This window comes from Ostrinia furnacalis, unplaced genomic scaffold, assembly GCF_004193835.3.
Source record: "Ostrinia furnacalis isolate ACB-3 unplaced genomic scaffold, ASM419383v2 OfSCF2395, whole genome shotgun sequence".
NCBI lineage: Eukaryota > Metazoa > Arthropoda > Insecta > Lepidoptera > Crambidae > Ostrinia > Ostrinia furnacalis.
The window spans coordinates 671842-692623 of NW_021132634.1; the positions used below are offsets into that span (position 1 = coordinate 671842).

A 20782-nucleotide genomic window follows, 5' to 3' on the forward strand; every position below is an offset into this window, starting at 1 on the left:
ACAGAACATTAAATATTTGTCGGGTTCGGAATATTGATTGATATGTCGAGCATCGTCAACAGCGTGGGCATAAAAATGGCATTCGATAAATTCGTATTAGCCGCTTTGGTGGTCACCTCATCCTTTTATCCGCAATTTGATCATTTTGTGCAAATTTCACGGGCCATTTTAACTCGATGAAGGACCGTTGTAACAATATTATGAATTAACTAACAAAATTATACTTGCATATTATAAATGGATTATAAATATGTCACTTTACATTTATCTAAAATGATGACACTTTGGAAAAGTTTTTGTTGCCATTAATGCAATTTACTAAGTAGAGCAACGTGAGGGACGAACGGTTGCTTGATATGTTATGTGCTTTTAAAAATACACAGACCTAAGTAAAAGATAAATAAAAATGGTATCATTTTAAAGATAATATTATAAACTTTAAATTAATACTACAGGGTGTTAGGTACATGGGTATATGAGCCGACTCTAGACCATGTTAACATGGGCATATAAATGGTTTAGTGAAGTCAGAAATTTGATATTATCAATTCATTTTTTTTTATTTTCATACAAAATAAATTTTATAAAATCCGATTTGTATGAAAATCAAAATAATTAAAATGAAGATATTAATTTTCTGACTTCACCATACCATATATGACCATGTTAACATGGGTTAGTGTCGGCTCATATACCCATTTACCTAACACCCTGTATAGATACTAAGTCATTCAGTTCTTAAGATCGCTCGGAACAAAAAACAAGGGGATTCCATACTTTGGCTCGTAAGTATAGTAGGTACATCATTATACCACATTGTTTCATAATGTGTCGTCCGTATGTAATACGAGTAAATTACCTTGCCTACTGAAAGTCAAACTTTTTCTGACGAAAGTTTTTCAGTGCAAATGTATGAAGTAAATTTAATTTTAATCTGACACGTTTTTGTACTAACAACATAACAGTAAAATGAATGTTGTGCATGAAGAATTATACGTTTTAGTGAATATTTTGTGCTAAAGTGTTAAATATTATAATGAGACAGCATGCTTTTTGAAATAAAATATATTAATAAGTATAATAATTAACACAAGTATGTACTAAAAATAGCACGTACTTTACAAGTTGATTTTCGTTTGACAAATTAAGGCTTTTAATAAATTAAAATTGTTGTTACTTAACTGTTTGAAGATCATTAAGATCTTCACATAAATGTAATGAAAACAAAATTGGCGGCTTGATAACGGATCAGGGAAAATTATACACACAATGCCTCCCTATATTGCAATTAAAATGTAATGGAACGTATGTAATGGCAGCAAAGTTAATTGATTGAAATTAATTTTACTAGTGCTATAATGACAGTAAAACGTTTTATAATTATAACCTACTAGCTGACCCGGCGAACTTCGTACCGCCTTAGCGTAGAGATTTTCTTAATATTTTTTTCCGTAAGAACCATCCTTGGACTTCCACAAACATTAAAAAAAAAGAATTATCGAAATCGGTTCAGCCGTTCACACGTGATGCCGTGACAACGCGAAACGGGTTTCATTTATATATATATAGATTTTACCTTAATACCAACATCGATATACTGCATGAAAGAGGTGCGTACAGTCGTGCTTTGAAGGCCTGCTCGACTGGGAAGCTAACTTGAGATTTTTATTAGATCATTCCTAGTAAAGGGCTACTTTAAAATAGAAGCAGTTATGTAAACAGTCATGTAAGCGAATATTGCAAACTTTATTAACAATTGAGCTCGTGTAATCATGTTGTTATTGCGAAATAATGTCGGATAATCTTCAATGTTGAAATGTTGTAATTAATGGAAATCCGCCGACTCTATTATTTGTCATGACAAATACGAAGATTCGAAGGATCACGGCTGTCACAAATTCGCAAGTGAGAGAATTCCCTTAACGAATTTAAGGAAGGAAACCGAGAAAGAGTTCTTGAGTTAAGAGCAAACATAGCTAAGTGCCTTTATTGGGTGTAGATACCTACTTGGATGCTTTGTCCGACTTTCTAACTAAGATGAAAGATTTGATCGAAGGAATTCAATAAGTGTCTAGACGCTAACTTTAGGTGGAGAAAATTGGGTTGTTGACATCAATGATCATTAATCCCATTAATGCTATAAAAAAACATTTTGCCCTGAAAATTGGTTTAGTTTTTAATTGACTGTAAAATTACACTTTACACAGTCAAATCAGTGCACGGCCTAATGAAGTGATAAGCCCTTTTGCAGTGCAAAATTTTAGATTTTAGAGAGCGTGTCTTGATAGCTCACTAAAAGTATATTAAGATCGGCGCCACTTTTTGCGCCTGAAGCGCTGCTTAAAACACTCAAGTTAGCTTCACCAGCCGGTGGTATCATCACGGGTGCATGTGAACGACAGAGACGAGTGGAATGTGTGTCCGGCGTTGCTTACCGACGCCGACATACGGCGTGACGGCCTTACCGAGCGCCGGCGTCGGCTGCCGTCTCCGCCGGCCCGAGTTCAGAGCTGTCGCCACCGCCGACCGCTTCTCCGAGTTCAACCTGCAACAAACTGGTGCTAAAGACAGCGCTGTATCTAGCTCTTTGTACCTGGTGCAAGTTTCTGTAAATACACCATTGTATGCAGTCACTCAAGTCTTTTCTGCGCCATCCTGCGATCTGCCCTGTGCCTACACTGCTATTAGTAACGCCCAAGATTCATATACTTACTTATTATGTTAAAACAAAGATAGCATAGTTCAACGGGGTATGGAGATTCGCAGATGGCTAGTTCGATCTCAGTCGACCGCTGGAGTATAAATGCTTACTTGGAGGGGCAACTGGCATATTAATTTGTTTTCAATAAAAAGGATTGAAAGGAGCCAAAGTAAAGAAGATTCATATCCATATTGCAACGAACACAGATGTTGTTCCGGTCCATGCTTTTAATAGATACCTACTAGGTTAGCTACGCGGGATTTTTCAGAGTTGAATGTTATAATGGGGTATCTTTGTGTACTTACCTCCATTAGGAAATTATTTTTGCGTTATTGTGGCCACCATATCTTTACCTTTGCTACACCTTTTTAAGGATTATCTCTAAGAATAACTCATAGAGTAATAATTTATACCGATGCCAAAATCGAGCAATAAAGATTTTTTGTGCCTATTTTGGAAATAATTTATATCACAGGTCTTTAACGACAGGAATCACCAAACATACATATTTCTTTGGTGATTTTTCTAGAACGAACCTTAAATCATCGTCCACATAGTTGGAGTTGTCTTCATCGCTATCCATGGCATGCGGCTGGCTATCCAGATTGATGTGCGGGTGTATGCGAGGGTCGTAGCCATTGGCCAGCTCAGACTCAATGTGGGGCGGTCTATCCCAGCGGTTGTGTGGGCCCAGCCCCATCCATGGCTTGTCTGCTAAGAGCCTGAGGAGGTCCAGGCTCTGCCCTTTATAGTCACGGCTTTGGGCCTCGGCAGTTGAGGAACCTGTGGGCAAACGAACTCAATAGAAAAGATAAAACTTTTCAGTAGTTTTCACGTCAGAGCTCTCGTAAGGTAGTAAAAGAAGGTAATAAATTAATATCCTGTACTTAAAAGCCCACTCTATAGAAAGAGATCATTAGGTCCAATTAGGTAGGTAATTTGCATAGTGTACCTAGGAGAGATATTTAAAGTTCTTCCTATAGATTTCAACGAGCTAGAATCAAACTACGATCAATTTATTGAAAGAGATTAGTTGAAAAGACACCAGGAAACATTTTTAAAATCACTGTAGTTACTGCTGGTGTCAGTTACATACGAGTCCATTTTCATTCCGTAACAGCGCTATAGATTAGGCGAAACATAAAGTATTTTACCAAACACTGTAAATAAACCAAAGCCTAATGCAGATTTAATTGTTTTAAAACGTTGTAGTGCTCCCTCGATGAACTTTGGTATGTCACCGCGTAATTTCGTGGAAATCATGTGGCAATTGCTGCCATTGTCATGCTGTTAGTTAATTTGGACAACGGACATGTGCTCTTCAGTTGATTAGACCCGTCCTTGATGAGTTACAATAAAACTCGTCGTGACAAAATATACTCTATCTTATTAATGATGTTAAGGTGGAACTATATTTAATTTAGTTTTGCACATGGCAACAACACAATTTTGTAGGTTCAGGATGATTTCTTGAGCTATTGAGATAAATTGAGTGAAATGAAATTAAATATAGAAATCACTAGATTTGACTCTCCATTTCATCCGCGTAGAATTCCACGAAAAGTAAATTAAGCATTAAAATTAAGATTTTAGTAGGTGTTGCGTGGAGGAGCACCTTTCGTGGACGTCACTTTAAACAACGATTCATCTTAATATGACTACAGTCACCCTAATCACGAATAATTTCCGTGAAGTATATTTTGGCTACAAGCTTTGATTAAGCACTTATTAAGATAGTAGTAGACTTTATCTAGCACAAAAATTTTATTACTGTATTCTTTATGTTGGGCAGTCGTAAAGTAGATATCGTAGGCTAAGCATAAAGGCAACAGGTACGCAGACAGGGACGCAAGTTATGACTCGCCGTTAAGGTGCATTATTGTTACGAGGCCTGGGATCGTTACGAGTGCCCAGAGAACTCCAGGCCTTTCCAAGGGTGTAATCCCATAATATGCCTCAATATCTAATTTTCATCTAGTCAAGTTATGGAAGGTAATCACATCATAAGCTCTACGCCGCACTAGGGTACCGAAGACCATACGATGTTTTATGCCAGTCGGGTTTTTTGTTTCTATTTCATATGTATAAAATATGATTGGCCGTGGCCTAGAGTCTCTACATTCTTACGAGTAACATACAGATTCAGAGCTTGTACCTACTATTATCTTGCTTGTATTATTATACTTGCTTTTATTAAACTGGACTGTTTTACCTTGTTCAGTGGAACATAAAACATGAATTTAGGTATTAGGTCATCTTTACTTCGGGAAGTGTCCCGGAGTTTATTGAAATATGGATAAAGTCAGTTATGAGTAAATGCAATGTAGAGCTACTGTGTTATCTTGGCAAGAAGCTTTTTACCAAATACTAGCGGCCGCCCGCAACTTCGTACGCGTGGATCCCGTTTTATCCCCTTCATCTATCTTACGCGGTTTAATTTTTTTCATACAAAGTTTTTTTCCCGCTAACTCCCGCATCCGTAGGAATTTTGCAATATCCTGTTGTAACTAAGCTTTAAGTTTACTAAGGTACCTGCATGCCAAATTTCAAGCGTCTAACTTAAGCAGTTTAGATTTTTCATACAAAAGGATTTTCCCACTAATTCCCGTTTCCGTGGGAATTCCTAAGTATACTATAACCTGCCCAGGAGTATGAAGAATAATAGTACCAAGTTTCGTTAAAATCCGTCGAGTAGTTTTTGTTTCTATAAGGAACATACAGACAGACAGAGAGACAGACAAAAATGTTACTGATTGCATTTTTGGCATCATAATCACCCCCTGATAGTTATTTTGAAAATATATTTCATGTACAGAATTGACCTCTCTACAAATCTATATATATAAAAATGAAACCCGTTTCGCGTTGTCACGGCATCACGTGTGAACGGCTGAACCGATTTCGATAATTCTTTTTTTTAAATGTTTGTGGAAGTCCAAGGATGGTTCTTACGGAAAAAAATATTAAGAAAATCTCTACGCTAAGGCGGTACGAAGTTCGCCGGGTCAGCTAGTTTATTATAAGTATAGATTTGGCACTCGCTGTGACATTGTTGCTTTTTTCCAGTGAATTGAAGCGGAAAACGTTTTCACACCACGAAAATAAAATAAATTGAAGTTTTAAACTCTCAACTACAAACAATAGATTCGCTTGAACGTGTAGAACGGTTTTTCCCAACAAATTGATTACGTATACTCCATGTCGCACAAGTCTATAACAGACGAGTATTTTTTATTTTGCATTCTGTCTTAGGTATTTCATTTGAATTATCTACATGTAAAACAGTCGTGTATTCCGCAAGCAACTTTATTGATTTCCAAATCCGACTTATCAAGTGACGTACGGTATCTTACGGTCCCCTCTCGTACTATGACTTTGATTGTAATTATTGTTAAAAGTTATCAATCAAATTTCGACACGCGCTACAGTTCATCCCCAATATAGTGACGGTGCGACTGTACTATATACAATGCGACAAACGATCCATCGGTCTTCAAAATCGTTTTATTGCCGATGGTACCTACACGTGTCTGTCTACAAGATTAACGAGCGTGCATTGTATGATGCAACAGGCCACTATTTGTTTAGCAGCACAGCGGGCGCCTCCGCTGGTGGTAAGCATGTTTACGATGATGCTACTATTTAGGTTAGCGCGAAAGCCACGCAATATTTTGATTAAACGCACTATATTGCCATTATAGTTTAATTAGAGAAGCACTAACCACCAAACTAAATATGGTCGGTTTTGTTATAATATCGCGTGGTTTATGAGCGCGTCTTATAAGGCGATATCAGTTCCGTGTTTACAAAATCTTGCTAGGTTCCTATTTTTTGTTTTGTAATCATAAAATAATGACACGCCTTTCCTTGTAATCATAAAGTGAATAATGCCATCATCCTGTCATATCTCATATCCCATCTCTCTTTGTTTATAATCTGGATTGGTTTGGAGTTTATTTCGAGTATAATATCTTAAACATGTCAGATATCCAATTTCTCAATTTGCAGAATATCCTTTCATCTACGTAGAACCTGTCGTGTTTACAAAAGCGATGTCTTAATAAAGGTAATCCAATTTATTCGATACATAATGTAATGTTCTTTATATGTCTATCATTGCTACGCTACGATATTAAGGTAAAAAAGCAAAAAATAAAGTTTAATTTCAACATGCCTTTGAATGTAGATTAGTGTTCCACTTTGTGGAGAATTTTTATACATTTTTGTAAAAAGAGAAGTATACATTTTCCTGGAATATCTTTTGTTCGTTGTTTTTTGTGGGAGTTTTGACACGTAGTTAGGAAAAGCGGATTTTTTTCTTAATTCGTATGACCTCTTGGGTCGACGATCTCCATTTACTCGGATAAGCATTCTAAATATAATTTTCTAGAAAATACAGTAGGGTAATATAAAACTAATTTATTTCTCTCGAGTTAGGTCTCAGTGAATAACTCAATGAATTCTTTGAAAGAAACCAGCGTTGGTCAATAATAAAATTCTTTGAAATCAAGAAAAGTTTTTGCTTTGGCACACTTCTTAGTTACATTTCTTTTTATCGGCTATTCTCACGATTAGGCGTTCTCAGCCTAATTACCATATTATTTTTGAAATTTGGCTTTATTGACTTAAACGCATTTAAATATGAAACACATGAAAAGTACGAATTTAACAATCGTTAAGGCGTCAAATTATTCCAAGCGGTTTTCGCGTAAATGAGACCCAAAAATTTTATGGTCACGGTAATTAGATAAGGCTAATACTTAATGTAACGGTAATTAGAAAAAATATGTAAAATAGCAAGAAAACAATATCTTGCATTGATAAATTTGTATATAAATATATAGCGTCATAAAAACGCTGTAAGTACACTTAATAACCCTTTGAAAAAAGGAAAACACTCATTTCTATTATTTATTGTATTAAGATATTTTCAGTATACTGCGATAATTGAGGCTATAACAGGAACACTTAGTTTCGGCCAGAAGGGGCTACGTGTCACATTTCATCAGAATCTTAATCATCATTTATTTGATTTCAATGTGGTACAAACGATTTAACGTACAGATAATGGATCAGGAGATCTCACAAATTTGATTTTTCGGATTTTTCCTCTTTCTAATCTATCTGCGATCAGCCATCACCCATTATCAGATTAAATTGAATTTGTAATAATGACAGTTCCAGCTCAGCATATCCCATGATTTGTCACCTCGATTCTTTTACAATAAGTTTTCAGATTGATGCTATTCGCTTTCTCCTGAGCCTAAATGCAGAATTCTTAGAATTTAGAAGGGATGCAGTGCAGCAAATAGATTGCATGAAGGTCTAGTCTTTGGTTGTAAGCTTTACAGGATTTTCCACACCCTCTTTGACGTTTGGTATCACTTCACTGGACTTTGTAAACCAAGGTGCACAGCTCAAGATTTTTAAAACTTTATTTTTTTCATACAACGGTGATTATAAATATACGGTAATTAGTACATGGAAATTATAAAACGATAGTTTTTCTTCAAAATTTCCAAAATCTTCAGCGTATGCAAATACTGTCTTACTACAACGTATGAAGGCTAAAGTACTGAATCTATTTAAATTAACAACGTGGATCTACCTTCAAAAATCGAGTATAAAAATAAGGACATGGTAAATAGAAAAATTGAAAACCAAAGATATGGTAATTATACTCTTACGCAATTCATCGACGGTACGCCAACGCAATAGACGTCTACTTGCTAACAGGTCTTAGAACTAACTAAGGGCTCGCGCCGCGCGCGTAAATGATGTGTCAAATATTATTATTTAGGCTTGTGTGCCCAAAAACAGAAAACGTCACGGGAATTAGGCCTTTCGCTCGGACAAGCAGTTTTTTAATTCTAATTATTTACAGAATGGTTCTATTGAATAGATATTTTGCTATGCGTAAGACAATCTTTTGTACTCTTTAAAATGTTGAATGGAGTAAACCAAATCTATAAGACATAAAAATTACAGCCAAGTTTTAACATTAAGTCGGTGTGCGGACGCGTAACGGTAATTAGAGAACAGAGGTTCATGAAATTAATTAAGTCACAAATACTTAAAATAGAGGCCTATGATTTAATGCACAACTGGATGGGGTTGTTAAGTAACATATAAAAATACTTGCATGTCTCTAATTTGTCATTTTTAACGATTTAACAGCCCGGACACGCAAAAACTAGCTCATCTGAGAATGGCCGTTATATTAACATTAGGTAGCTAGTTACTGTTTAAGTCTCTAGAGAACTTCTTACCATACTAAGTTATAAAAAATGAGGTTAGTATCAGATTGGCTATCACGTCTCCAGTTCGACATATCAATTTGATTTCATAAGGAAGTTGAGGATCAAGACAAATGGAATTGTCATGTGTTTCTCAGGGGACTCAATTTCTCTTCATCAGATTACTAACAAACGACAATATGAGGGATTGAGCAGACCCTCGTCAATGCAAACGATCAGTGTCCAATGACTGGTTTGATATGAATCAATTTCTTACGAATGATGTCACTGGACTAATTTGATACTAGCCGATTTTCTTTGTAGCTTCATAAGTAGTAAGGTCAATTTAATATTTCATTGAGCGAAATGTCATTTATTTACAGCGATATTTTTGCTTGATATTTAGTATTATATTATCTGTGATATTTGTTAGAGCAATTCGAGGGTTGCAGACGTCATTTCATTCATACCACGAAGGCACTATTAGGTAATTGATGGTATAGGTAATTCAGGTGTTCGGCTTCGGGAAATCTGTTAGAAAGAAATTTCACTCCTGCGTTTGTGTTAATTTTAAGCAGTTACTTACTTGTGCATTTTAACAATTTCAGCCAAGCGCTTTGGGATTTTTTTAACATGTCTATTTATTTATTTAAACTTTTACTCGTATGTAAGTACAGTGGCGGACTCAATGCCGGGTGGCATTTTCTATAGTAAGTCTACCATGAAAGAGCAAACGCTCATAAATCTCTAACTAGAGCACACTTTCGGAATAATTAAATAAAAATGTTTGATACTATAATACTGAGGAGAAGGGTCTAATTTAGGCTCTGCACTATTTTCTATGTACTGTTTTCTTTTGTAAGTAAGACTTCTTTTACAAGAGTTCAAGGCTTTCTACTTTGTACGCGGGAAAGATAATTAAAACTCAAAGGCTCATCTAAGTGCATGGGAAATGCTCAAGGCTGTAGGCTAAACCTGATTAATTTTGCATTTACTGTAAGTTCAAGACTCTATTAAAGATCAGTATAGAGTATTGGCATAGCTTTACCAATATGAATATTTATTTAACAAACATTATCTACCAAAACTTTACTAATAGGGGCTTTTACCTAGATGTAAAATATTTTTGTTTTTTAGCTGCATGAAGCAAGAGCTTCAGATTAAAAGTTGGCAATTGTTAAAATTGAGACTGGTGCCTAATGGTGAGTTAAACCTTCTAACTTCAAATTATGTATTAATTATACTAAATCATTACCGCCATATTTATAAATGTCTACAAGAGAGCGTTCTACTCCCTTCTACCCTAAAAAGTATCGCTTCGATAGCATTTAAAAGTTGTTATCTCAACCTTAATCGCTATCCTTTGAAAGCGATTGCGCTTGACTGAAGAAAGTCAACTTTCTTGGTATCAGTCTAGTCAGTACATTTCCGGTGATTTCAATACTTGATGGCTGACTACAGCTCGATACATTTTGTATTCTTTGAATTATAAATGTTTATGGAGGTTCTGCATTACATTTATTTCTGTTTTTCTCTATCCAAAGATGCTTCAAAGAGCCAACGCAACGAAGCAAATCACTCGTAAATTTCGCGCGAATTAATCTGAATGAAGTTGATATCACATATTGCGTTCCGCGAACTGTACTACCTACATCTTTTTCCTGTCATACTTGAAAGGACGTCCAGATGTTGTCAACATGCGGTTTTCGCACAATAATGTAGAGACGTTTTAACCATCATTTGGGTAGGTACATACACAATCAAATTGCATCTGTTAGAGCAATATAAGGTGAAACTGTATTTTGCTAGTTAAATTAAACTGGGTTTTACATAGGTAGAGTCATAATTTTACAGCAATTATTTCAAACAACTTTTTGATAACTTAATCGGAAGAACACAAATGATGCTTAGATTTATAGATAGAGGCAGATACCGACATATTATTATCCAGATAAGCACTGTGTCAACTGTTCAAATAGGTACTGATAGGATGTCAAACTATTTTTTTACAGAAACACGAATTATGAAAGGGTAACTTCATTAAATAATTATGTGCGTCCATGTTACAGAGTGTGAGTCATGTGACATTATAAAAGTTTGCCCGAAATAAGCTATTATAACATTTATGAAGAAGTCCGAGGGTTTTGGGAAGCCCAATGAAAACGTTTGGTCACGCATATGAGTGGGTATTTATCTGATATCAACGCCTCAGCGGGATGCGACATATTGTCCATAACGTGACTTTTATGTCCGCGTTTAATGAAATGATAAGTGTGGCGAAAGAGATCACGCACAGTGTGATAGAAATCATTAATATATGTTATGTAGGAAGGTAGTTATTGAAAATAATTTTACTATGTCGTCTATCACAGTTTTGTTTGAATAGTTCTATGATTATATTACTAAAATCTAACATTTATCTTTTACAAAACATTACTTTGCATGAATACATTTGTATCTAAATGCTATCTTCTTATTTGCAAATCTTAGCGTGTACCAACCTACGAGTATATCTCAATTGGTTTCATATAATAAACATACATTTCAATTCGTAGGTTCTCCCCTCTAACATGAAATTTTTTCCTCCATTCATTCCCCTTCTGACGTCAACAACAAAATCATACAGAATTAAACAAATTGTCAAACTGAAACTTCCTGTCATTATAAATAGACGACAATATGGTGGTGGTTTTATTATAACGAGCAGTGATTTTAATTCACTTAGTTGTAGTTGTAAAACCGCCCAAATACGTACGAGTCGATTACCCTACCGCTATTTTTACCTGTATTATTTGCTTTACAATAAGGTTTTGTAGTAACAAAAATAATATGCGGAAGCTATACTAAATGTCCTTACTTCGCATTGGCTTAGTTTTCCTGACAGATTGATAAAATTCTGAATTTAGGTATACATGGTGATTGGTATTATTTTAAAATAAGACTCTACATACAAAGTAGGTTATTTTACATTCCCCAAATAATATGAGACAAATCCAATATAATCCTATAGGTAACTAAGTAAGTACGAGTACTAAGTCTGAATTCGATATTGTTTGATGGTGATATTATTAGACGTTAGTTATTTTCGGTACATTTAGTTATAAAAATAGATTTAACTTTAATATCATGAGTTTATGACGAGATTTAATTGAAATACTCGTAATAATTACTAGATATCTATGTTCAGATCAAGTTACAGTCTCATTAACGACGTAGACATTGAAAGACAATACATGAATTTTCTTTATGTGGTCATCAATTAGGTACATAGACGTAGTTTTATCAAAATTACAATTAAGGATCAAATAATAAAACCTGTTTCTTTGCTTTCGTAGGTAGGCACTCTATGTATTCAGCGTCTCTTTAAGCAGTCCACACACCAAACCCAACGACATAAGTCGTCAACTTTTGACATGTTGCCAAAACTCATAGAAAGTACAAGTCGTCGACAGGATTCTCTAGAAATAAAGCCGTCGGGTTTGGTGTGTAGAGTCCTTTATATGGATTACCTATAAGAACTTTTGATTAATTTGAAAGCGAAATTGGAAGCATCGTAAATAGCCCGTTGCGTACGAAGTTTGATTAATGTGCACAATCACAGGAAAGGTTTAATTCACTCAATTGGGATTTCAAATAGAAGTAGGGTTAAAAATATACTGAATAATGATACTTATGTATGTAAAAACTTTATGCCTATTTGCGGAAAATAAATTATTGTTAAGTTGTGTTGCCTGTATAAAAATGACAGAAAAACACAAAATGGCAACAATATCTTAAGGTTACGAATTTAAAGGTTAAAGTTCTGGTCGAGAAGAGCGTCTCCCAGCACACCTAGATGCGAATAACTCTAGAAAATATCATCGTTACTTATGTAGTTGTGTTCAAAGTGTTTCACCACAGCCAGCAACGTTAAACCTAGGCTTAGAATTTATGGATTGTGCTAATAAATCATTGTTGAAAGAATATGCACATCCATAGGTGTTCTGGGGATAATTGTAAATCGATCAACGAAATTGTGGTGAATTACCAGGAATTATATGTATAAATACAGCGCATTGCAACAGTTCGTTGCTTTGCCTCAAACACCAAAATATTTACACATTCTTCCATTTCTGAATGAGATGTTTAAAATTTCACACGGAACTGCCGCCTGTAAGCCAATTTATTAAGGAATTTTGGCGAAAAATTCCGAAGTTTGTTTGCACAATTATCCTTAGAAGGAATGCGTGAATATGTGTTTTATTTTTGGTTTGATGTTATTATTTTTGGATATGTTAACAAAGATATTTTAATTGTTCCCATAAGTTTTGATGGTACCTATACTATAGGCACAGATTACAAAAGTTTTATGTGCAAAACTCGGCCAGGACCTACTTATTAAAGAAGTCACATTAAAGAAAATAAATAAAAAAGATTATTCTATTAAATAAACTTGATTCTGAAAAGCTGCTAAGCTAACCTTAGAACGTAGTTTAGCAATTTGCGCGGTCTAGTTACTTTAAATTAATGAAGCTACGAAATTCGTCTTTATATTACGCATGTTGTTAACAGTTGTAACTCGCGTTAGTAGCTAAAATTCAACTTAATTAGTGTAAGACACAAGATAAATGTCGTTGACAGTCGGGAGTTCGGGACTATAAGTCACGTAGAAGAAACATTAAGGCTGAGTTGCACCATCTTATTTAAGCTTTAACATACACCAAAAATCTGTCAAACTCCATAGAGAAAACACCGATTATTGTTATAGTTTCGGTTAAAGTATGTTGGTGCAACTCAGCCTAAAACAAATTGTTTTTTTAGAAGAGTTTTCTCGTTTTCTTTTCTCGCACACAGGAAAAGCTATCTCCGTTTGCCTAACATTATAATTCGAGCCTATACAGGACTTATCATGCAAGAATTTACTATTCAAATGAATTACGATTCGATTTCTCCCGAGATTTGCTAATCTGGTTTATTCTCACTAAAATCTAATGTTTTTAATCTTTGGACGTATCGGAATTAATAAGCATATCTTAGGGATAGCTTTAAGTCGTGATTGGGGATCTTGTGCGTCATCGGCGTAGGAGATAATCGCCCGTTGATGTCTGAGATTAGCCGGATCACTAACAAGTATTTATTACCACGCCTATACGGTCCAGGGTAACTTAGAAAATGTGAGGGTCCGGAAGAAAAGGTTTATTAATACAAATGATAAGAGCACATTGCCAAAATAAACGCGTCATTACTCCTACTGACAAAGGTAAGTTTTATGGAGTGTGAAGCTTCAGTAAAACTATCTTTTAAAAACTACACATTTTCCAATGAAAGAAACCTCTAAGGTAAATAATTATGGTTAGAGCTTCATCCAATCGATTTAGAGGTACTTAGTAATTACGTAGTTTCTAGTTGGAAAAATGTCTTTGAGGTACAGAAAATTCTGAGAATTAACCTAAGTACTTCCATTACCTAGCTGGAAAGATAAGATATTTCTCGCTACCATCTACTACGAGTATACAGTAGCTAGGTATAATTTCAAGCAAAAAGAAGGTGGCGAGGTACCATAGTACAATGGCGCGATTTTTAATTATGCTCCCGGGATAACTCATTGTTTGTTTTTAAACCTGTCCCAAAACCTACTTTCGACAAAAATAGAACCAACTTTTTGTTACAATATATTCTTTTGACGGCAAATTTAATTTAACCTGTCACAGTTCAAAAGAACTTGGAAGATTTAAAAGAAACTTTTTTTAAATTTAACTTCGATCTGCAGTTCAGTTTTAGGGGCTTATTCCACTATTCCCCATTGACAATCCCCGTCAACGGGGATTAGTGAACTTTTTGTTAACTATTCCCCGTTTTATTAGGATTTTATTTTAACATTATAAGCTCCCATTGCCGTTAACTTTTTGTGCACTATTCCCCGTTGACGGGGATTGTCAATGGGGAATAATGGAATAAGCCGTTTTAGGTGATCGTACAGAGGATATTTGAGAAGGTAGCTAAGCCACATCTGAATTTACATGCATGAATTTGGCAATTGGTAGTTAAGACAATAAAGCATTGTGCAAATACTACCCCTATTGGGTTGTACCCGTAAAATCACAAGGGTCCCGGACAGGTTGAATCGTCAATTGATTTAATAATGAATCAGTATTGGACGTAACTATCACATTAACCATTTCGGCAGTGGGTATGTTATTATTAGACTTATTAATGAATAGGTTTAGGACGAAACCCGCTTTTAGTAATCAAACTATTAGTTACTTTTTTAAGCCTCTATAACAAGTTTACTTCAATAAATTGTCTTTTTTCAATCAACGGGGCCAAATTTACTAAATAATAATTAGTTTTTATTTTACATACCCTTAAGAGTATCTTTCAGTTAAACATTTTAACTATAAATAAGTACCCATAACATTAAAAGAATAATGATCATTGTTTTTCAGATGACTTGTTTTGTAATTTCTACCAGTTTTAAGTAGATGAACATGGCAACTACCATAAGTAAGTAGGTACATAGTTACAGAAAAATAATGAACAAATATTTTGTTTTTCATGCTACCTACTTGGAATAAAATATGTGTGTTTTTATTACACATATTTGAGCATAACATTTTATTTTGAAGATAAAAGGGTAGAAAATCTTCCATCACATACCTACAGTGGAAAAGTTCATTAGGTCACCATTGTGTAGAATTTATGGAAAGGTACAGAATTTCGGATAAATTTTCAAGTCATGCACATTAATAGGGATGTATTATTTTTGTTCATAACAGTAGTTAACGAAACATTAGTGGTTAGTTACTGCGTCATTATTTATTTAGCTATTTTATTTTAGAAAAGAAGTTTCTTGAAAGTATAAATATAGGCATGGGACAGCTTTTCAGACAGTTTAGAACTTCGATATTGTTTGTTAAATTTTTTTAAATCTAGTTTTTACAATTTTATCACTTAAGTTTAGCAACATAATGGAAATTGTGTAGAAAGTTGGAAAAAAATAATTTGCGAAAGATGTACAAAAAAGTGTGTTAATTTATACAGCGTTTGGTTAATTTTTAGTACTGTTTTTCTAATTTATTTGATTAATAGGTACCGCAAACAAAAACAATTGCTGTTTGCATGAATCAGTCGTAAAAGAACAAATATTTAAGCAAGCTTATTAATTTTTTAGAGGATACCTTTTGCTCGCAGTCGTTACTCCGGTTTAGTTTATTACATAAACAAATGCAAGGGAAGTAGGAACAAATTCTAGCTAAATGTTTAACTAAGGGGCAAATATTTTAGTTTAGTACAGTTTGGGTAACTACTGTGGGTTCCTAACGGTCGGTAGCCAACAGGTGGGCCCTTAGCTTCGAGTTCCAAAAACTTATCAGCGATTATAATTTGAACAATTTGTGTGATTATCATAATCGATCCAACTGTAAAGATTTACGATGGAATAAAAATACTAGTCATTAATATTTTGTAGAATGCTGTTACATGCATGCTTTAAAAAGTTTTAAAAGTTCTGTAAAAGTTTAAAAATACCTACCTATTAATTATAATAATGTAATTTTCACTTACTTCAAAGCTGCCTTAATCACTACAATTAATTACGAAAAAAACAAATGAGACCTAAAAATTAGCCCTCCAAATTTTGAATTTCGAATATGCAAAAGAGGAAAAATTTGAATGCCACAGAAAAAAAATGAAGAAAGTTTCACTAACCGGCCAGTAGCACGGCGAGCACCGCGGTCGTGCAGGCTGCTGGCGTCATCGTGTTGCGAATGCCGTGTCTGGGGCGGCCGCCCGCCTTTTAGCTACGGGGCGAACCGCCCCGGCTGTAGAGCGTAACCGCTTGCGCGTTACGCACATACGCTATAATCATAATAAATATTTAATATGATTTATTCACGTTTTGTTTCATAAATGTACATAAAGAATTAGGTATGTTAAATATTTATTAGACAACAAATTGCTCGTTACATGAAGATAAAATATTAAATATACTGAAATAAAAAGATGTTTTTTTACAGAAAAATGTTTCCAAGATCCTATTTTGTAGCCACTGCTTTTACGTCCATATCCAATAAGAATTATAGGTTTATTTTTTCAATATTTTAATCAGGATTAGTGGATATAGTAATGTGTAATTATGGAATTAATTTATAACATTGAAAACATTATTAAAAACATATTCGCAACTATCCACCAAACCATCCACAAGCTAATTAATTTAAGAATTTGAAAATTATACAGTTTGGGTTGTACGCATAAATTACGTCCTAGGTCCACAACATGCGTCGCCCACCATAACACCCGAAGACAACAAAAAGATCGCGACCTTTATTTATGAGTAATTATGGCCATTTTTTACATTCTCATACATCATGAATATCCGATTTGATAGCAAATTGCATTTTTTGCGTGTTCAATGATCGGGCACAAGGACCGCGACGATGTTTAGAATAGATATTTCGGTATTAAATGGATTAAGAATTTCCGATCGTATTTAATCACGAATCCTAGTATTAGTTCTTCTGTGGCATTTTCTGAAGCAATATAAATATGTATAACGTTCAAGGGCCAAATCTTGATCAAAATTGACACAGCATTTGATTTCGATGAAAAGTAGGAAAAAAACTTTCAACACTCGTTAATGATTTTGTCATGTATAATTATGATAATTAGGTATGTGAGTGTAAATCCTAGATTTCACAGTACTAAGCCTTGCTATTTTTTGTTCTTCGTGTTGTTAGGTTATTCCACAATATCGACGTAAATTGACTGAGCTAGTATTTTTGCGGGGATACAAGAGTAGGGAATTAGGTACACTGAATTCGAAGAAAATAATAATTTGATAGGCAGAAACTTTGTATAAAATAGGAAAACGGCTTTAAGTAGGCTTATTCAGTAAAATTTTTACAAAATGAAATAAACAAGCAAATATTCTGTTTATCACATATTGAAAAAAAAATTTTTGGTAAAATGAAATGTTTATCACATATTCAAATAAAATGAAAGACGTGTACTGTACCTATTTAACGTGCATTAGGACTTTGATTTATGTTAATTTTTATTAGCATTTAATAAATAATTGGTTTTTAATTATTATTTATTGTTTTTTTTATCAATAAAATACTTTATATTTTAATAAGAAATTCATACGACTTCTGTTTGATACGTCACGTCTTCCCTCGTAGTCTACGGCGACTACGGCGTAGCATTCTGCGTCGTAGCTACGAAGGCATTTGATATTCACCTATCTTAATCACTTGTTGCAATGAAATAAATGCGTCCACTTCAGTAAAAGTAATTAACTTCACAAACTCAAATCCTGACTTGGAATCAAATGATGACTGAGAAAGCTTAAATCCCTACCCTCTGTCTGTCACGCTTTCACGCCTCTAAACCACTGAACCCATTTTGATGAAATTTGGCATAGCGATAGTTTGAGTCCCGGGAACGGACAAAGGATATTTTTTATCCCGGTTTTTGAAACAGGAACGCGCGCGATAAAGATTTTCTGTGACAGGCAAAATTTCACGCGGGTGAAGCCTCGGGCATAAGCTAGTTAATTATAATTCACAAAGACATTGAGAATACTACGAGTGTGCATAATGTGCGCTTAAAGTCTGCCCACACACAGATATTTATCAACGAAATGTGCCTAATAATATCCTGACAAAAAGTCCGTGTCCTATACGACATATAGGATCTTGGAGTATAAATCATGTGTGGTGTGAGTAGTACAAAAGCTCAGTGGGCTTACAGGCAGCGTGGGAGATCCTGCACTCTCGACACGCCCACTGGTAAACGTACTATAATGTGTGCTACAACTAAAGACTTCTGAGTATAGTCACAGGTATAGTTCTTGAACTTACGAAGGCGACTGAGCTTTACTTGTGTGTGTACATGCACAGAACGATGTGTAATGTCTATCAAAACTTGAAAAACGAACAGTAGCGAGCCACCACACCATGTAAAGCTCACTCGCCTTCGTGAATTGCAACAACTAAAAAAATTGTGTAAAAGCGGGGGCGCAATTTGAAGTTGAAGAAGTCATCTCAAAGTGACTTAACGTCAAATTTTTATTCAACTTTGCAACTACTTACACTATAGTAAACGAACGCTACACAACCAAAGATTTCAGAACTATTCGGAATATTTATTAATTTGACAAAAAAATCTCTCCTTTGTAGACCTAGATCATTTGTAAAATGCAGAATACTTCCTTGTTTATACTACCTATTCACTTAACGCAGAATTGGAACGACATTTACCAATAAATTACCTATTTCTTGTACTTTTTTTCAGTGAGATCCATTCAGGCGTTCAAAGGCTCTTTAAAGTTATCGCTTTTGCCGAATAGGCTACCTTTAATATGTTGTGAAAAAGCAATCCTTAGAAGTGCCATCATTAATTTATACTGGTGCGAAAGCTTTTGATTAGTATGTCGATAAAAATATTTCTCGTTAAGTCGCAGGCATATACCGATCCTACTTTACAGGCATCGAATTAAAATAAAAACATCTGTACGGTAGAGCTATGGCTACACAATTTAAGATGTAATACGTTCCTAAAAATTATTTTTTTCTATTTGTATACTTGTGTCAGGAGTTCAGGACATACCGAAATACTATCTAGTTGGTGTGTATCGAACAAATCGTTTCATGTGTACAATAAAATCGAATATTCCAGTTTAGAGTATGTGAGTGTATACTTAGAGACTATGTTGTTTACATGTAAATAGTAATATTTTATTTTAACGTTTTTCCAGGACTCTTTCCCATGCTTAGAACTTAAGTTCGTTAAAGAATTATATTGAAAACTAAAATTAATAAATTTTAATTGACCTGATTGCAGCCAACTTCAAAGAAACAGCGCAGGAAGCTTAGGACTAGAGATGAAACGGATATCCGGTAACTATCCGGTAGGCCGGATATCCGGCCTAAATTTACTATCCGGCCGGATACCGGATAGTAACTCACTATCCGGCCGGATACCGGATATTAAAAAACTACGACAATTTCCTGTTAATAAAATTAAATACATTAATCTTTGAGGTAAATATCAATAAAATGGCTTATAATAATGACTGCTTTTATTTAAAGTCCAAAAAGTTACAAAAAAGCCTTTCAAAAAACTAATTTCTTTTTCTGAGCTATTCACTCTAATGACAAATCTATACTAATCTATATACAACGTGTCCCAAAATNCATCTTTTTTGCGACTAGTTTTCTTAGAGTATTATACTATTTCGGAATCTTGGATAGTTGCGTCAACTTTATAAAAAACTTGCCGCAGTAGTGTTCATACTGTTTTTTTACAAAACGACGAGTCAAAGTGGAGTGTAAGTAAAAATCGTTCAAAATTTTAAGGAAATATCATATTTTGATTCACTATTGCGTAAAAACTGCAAGGATTCTGAGGGTTTTAAGAATTGGGGTGGACAGCAGCACTATTTAAGTTGTCGATACAAACAAAAAAACTGAAGTATTTGAAAAATTGTGGTCGTTGTAATGTAAAATATCATAAGGGGTGTCAATTTTCGACGAATTTCATAATTTATTGTGTAACTTAAAAAATAATTGAGATAGATTTTTTTTCTTATTTTTCCTAAAGCAGTCATGACTATGTCCACCCTGCGGCGCCGGCTTATCCTTGAATTTTGGGACACGTTGTATACTAATATTATAAATGCGAAAGTAACTCTGTCTGTCTGTCTCGCTTTCACGCCTAAACCACTGAACTGATTTTGATGAAATTTGGCATAGAGATAGTTTGAGTCCCGGGAAAGGACATAGGATAGTTTTTATCCCGGTTTTTGAAACAAGGACGAGCGCGATAAAGTTTTTCTGTGACAGACGAAATTCCACGCGGGCGA

The 20782-nt window shown here is 34.6% G+C and overlaps 1 protein-coding gene across 5 annotated transcripts in view; it reads right to left on the reverse strand.

Moving 5' to 3' along the window:
* The window catches only part of LOC114355368 (uncharacterized), a 29011-nt gene extending 12279 nt beyond the window's left edge, over positions 1–16732 (reverse strand). For 2 of the 5 annotated variants that reach the window (XM_028308171.1, XM_028308170.1), the window contains exons 1-3: positions 16624–16730; positions 3238–3484; positions 2436–2545 (exon numbers count right to left, since the gene is read on the reverse strand). In XM_028308171.1, the coding sequence (XP_028163972.1) occupies positions 2436–2545; positions 3238–3484; positions 16624–16672 (406 nt within the window). In that variant the 5' untranslated portion in view covers positions 16673–16730. Of the gene's footprint in view, positions 1–2435; positions 2546–3237; positions 3485–16623 lie in introns of all 5 variants that reach the window. The other 3 variants (XM_028308168.1, XM_028308169.1, XM_028308172.1) reach the window with 3 other exon arrangements.
* Between the last annotated feature and the right edge of the window lie 4050 nt (positions 16733–20782).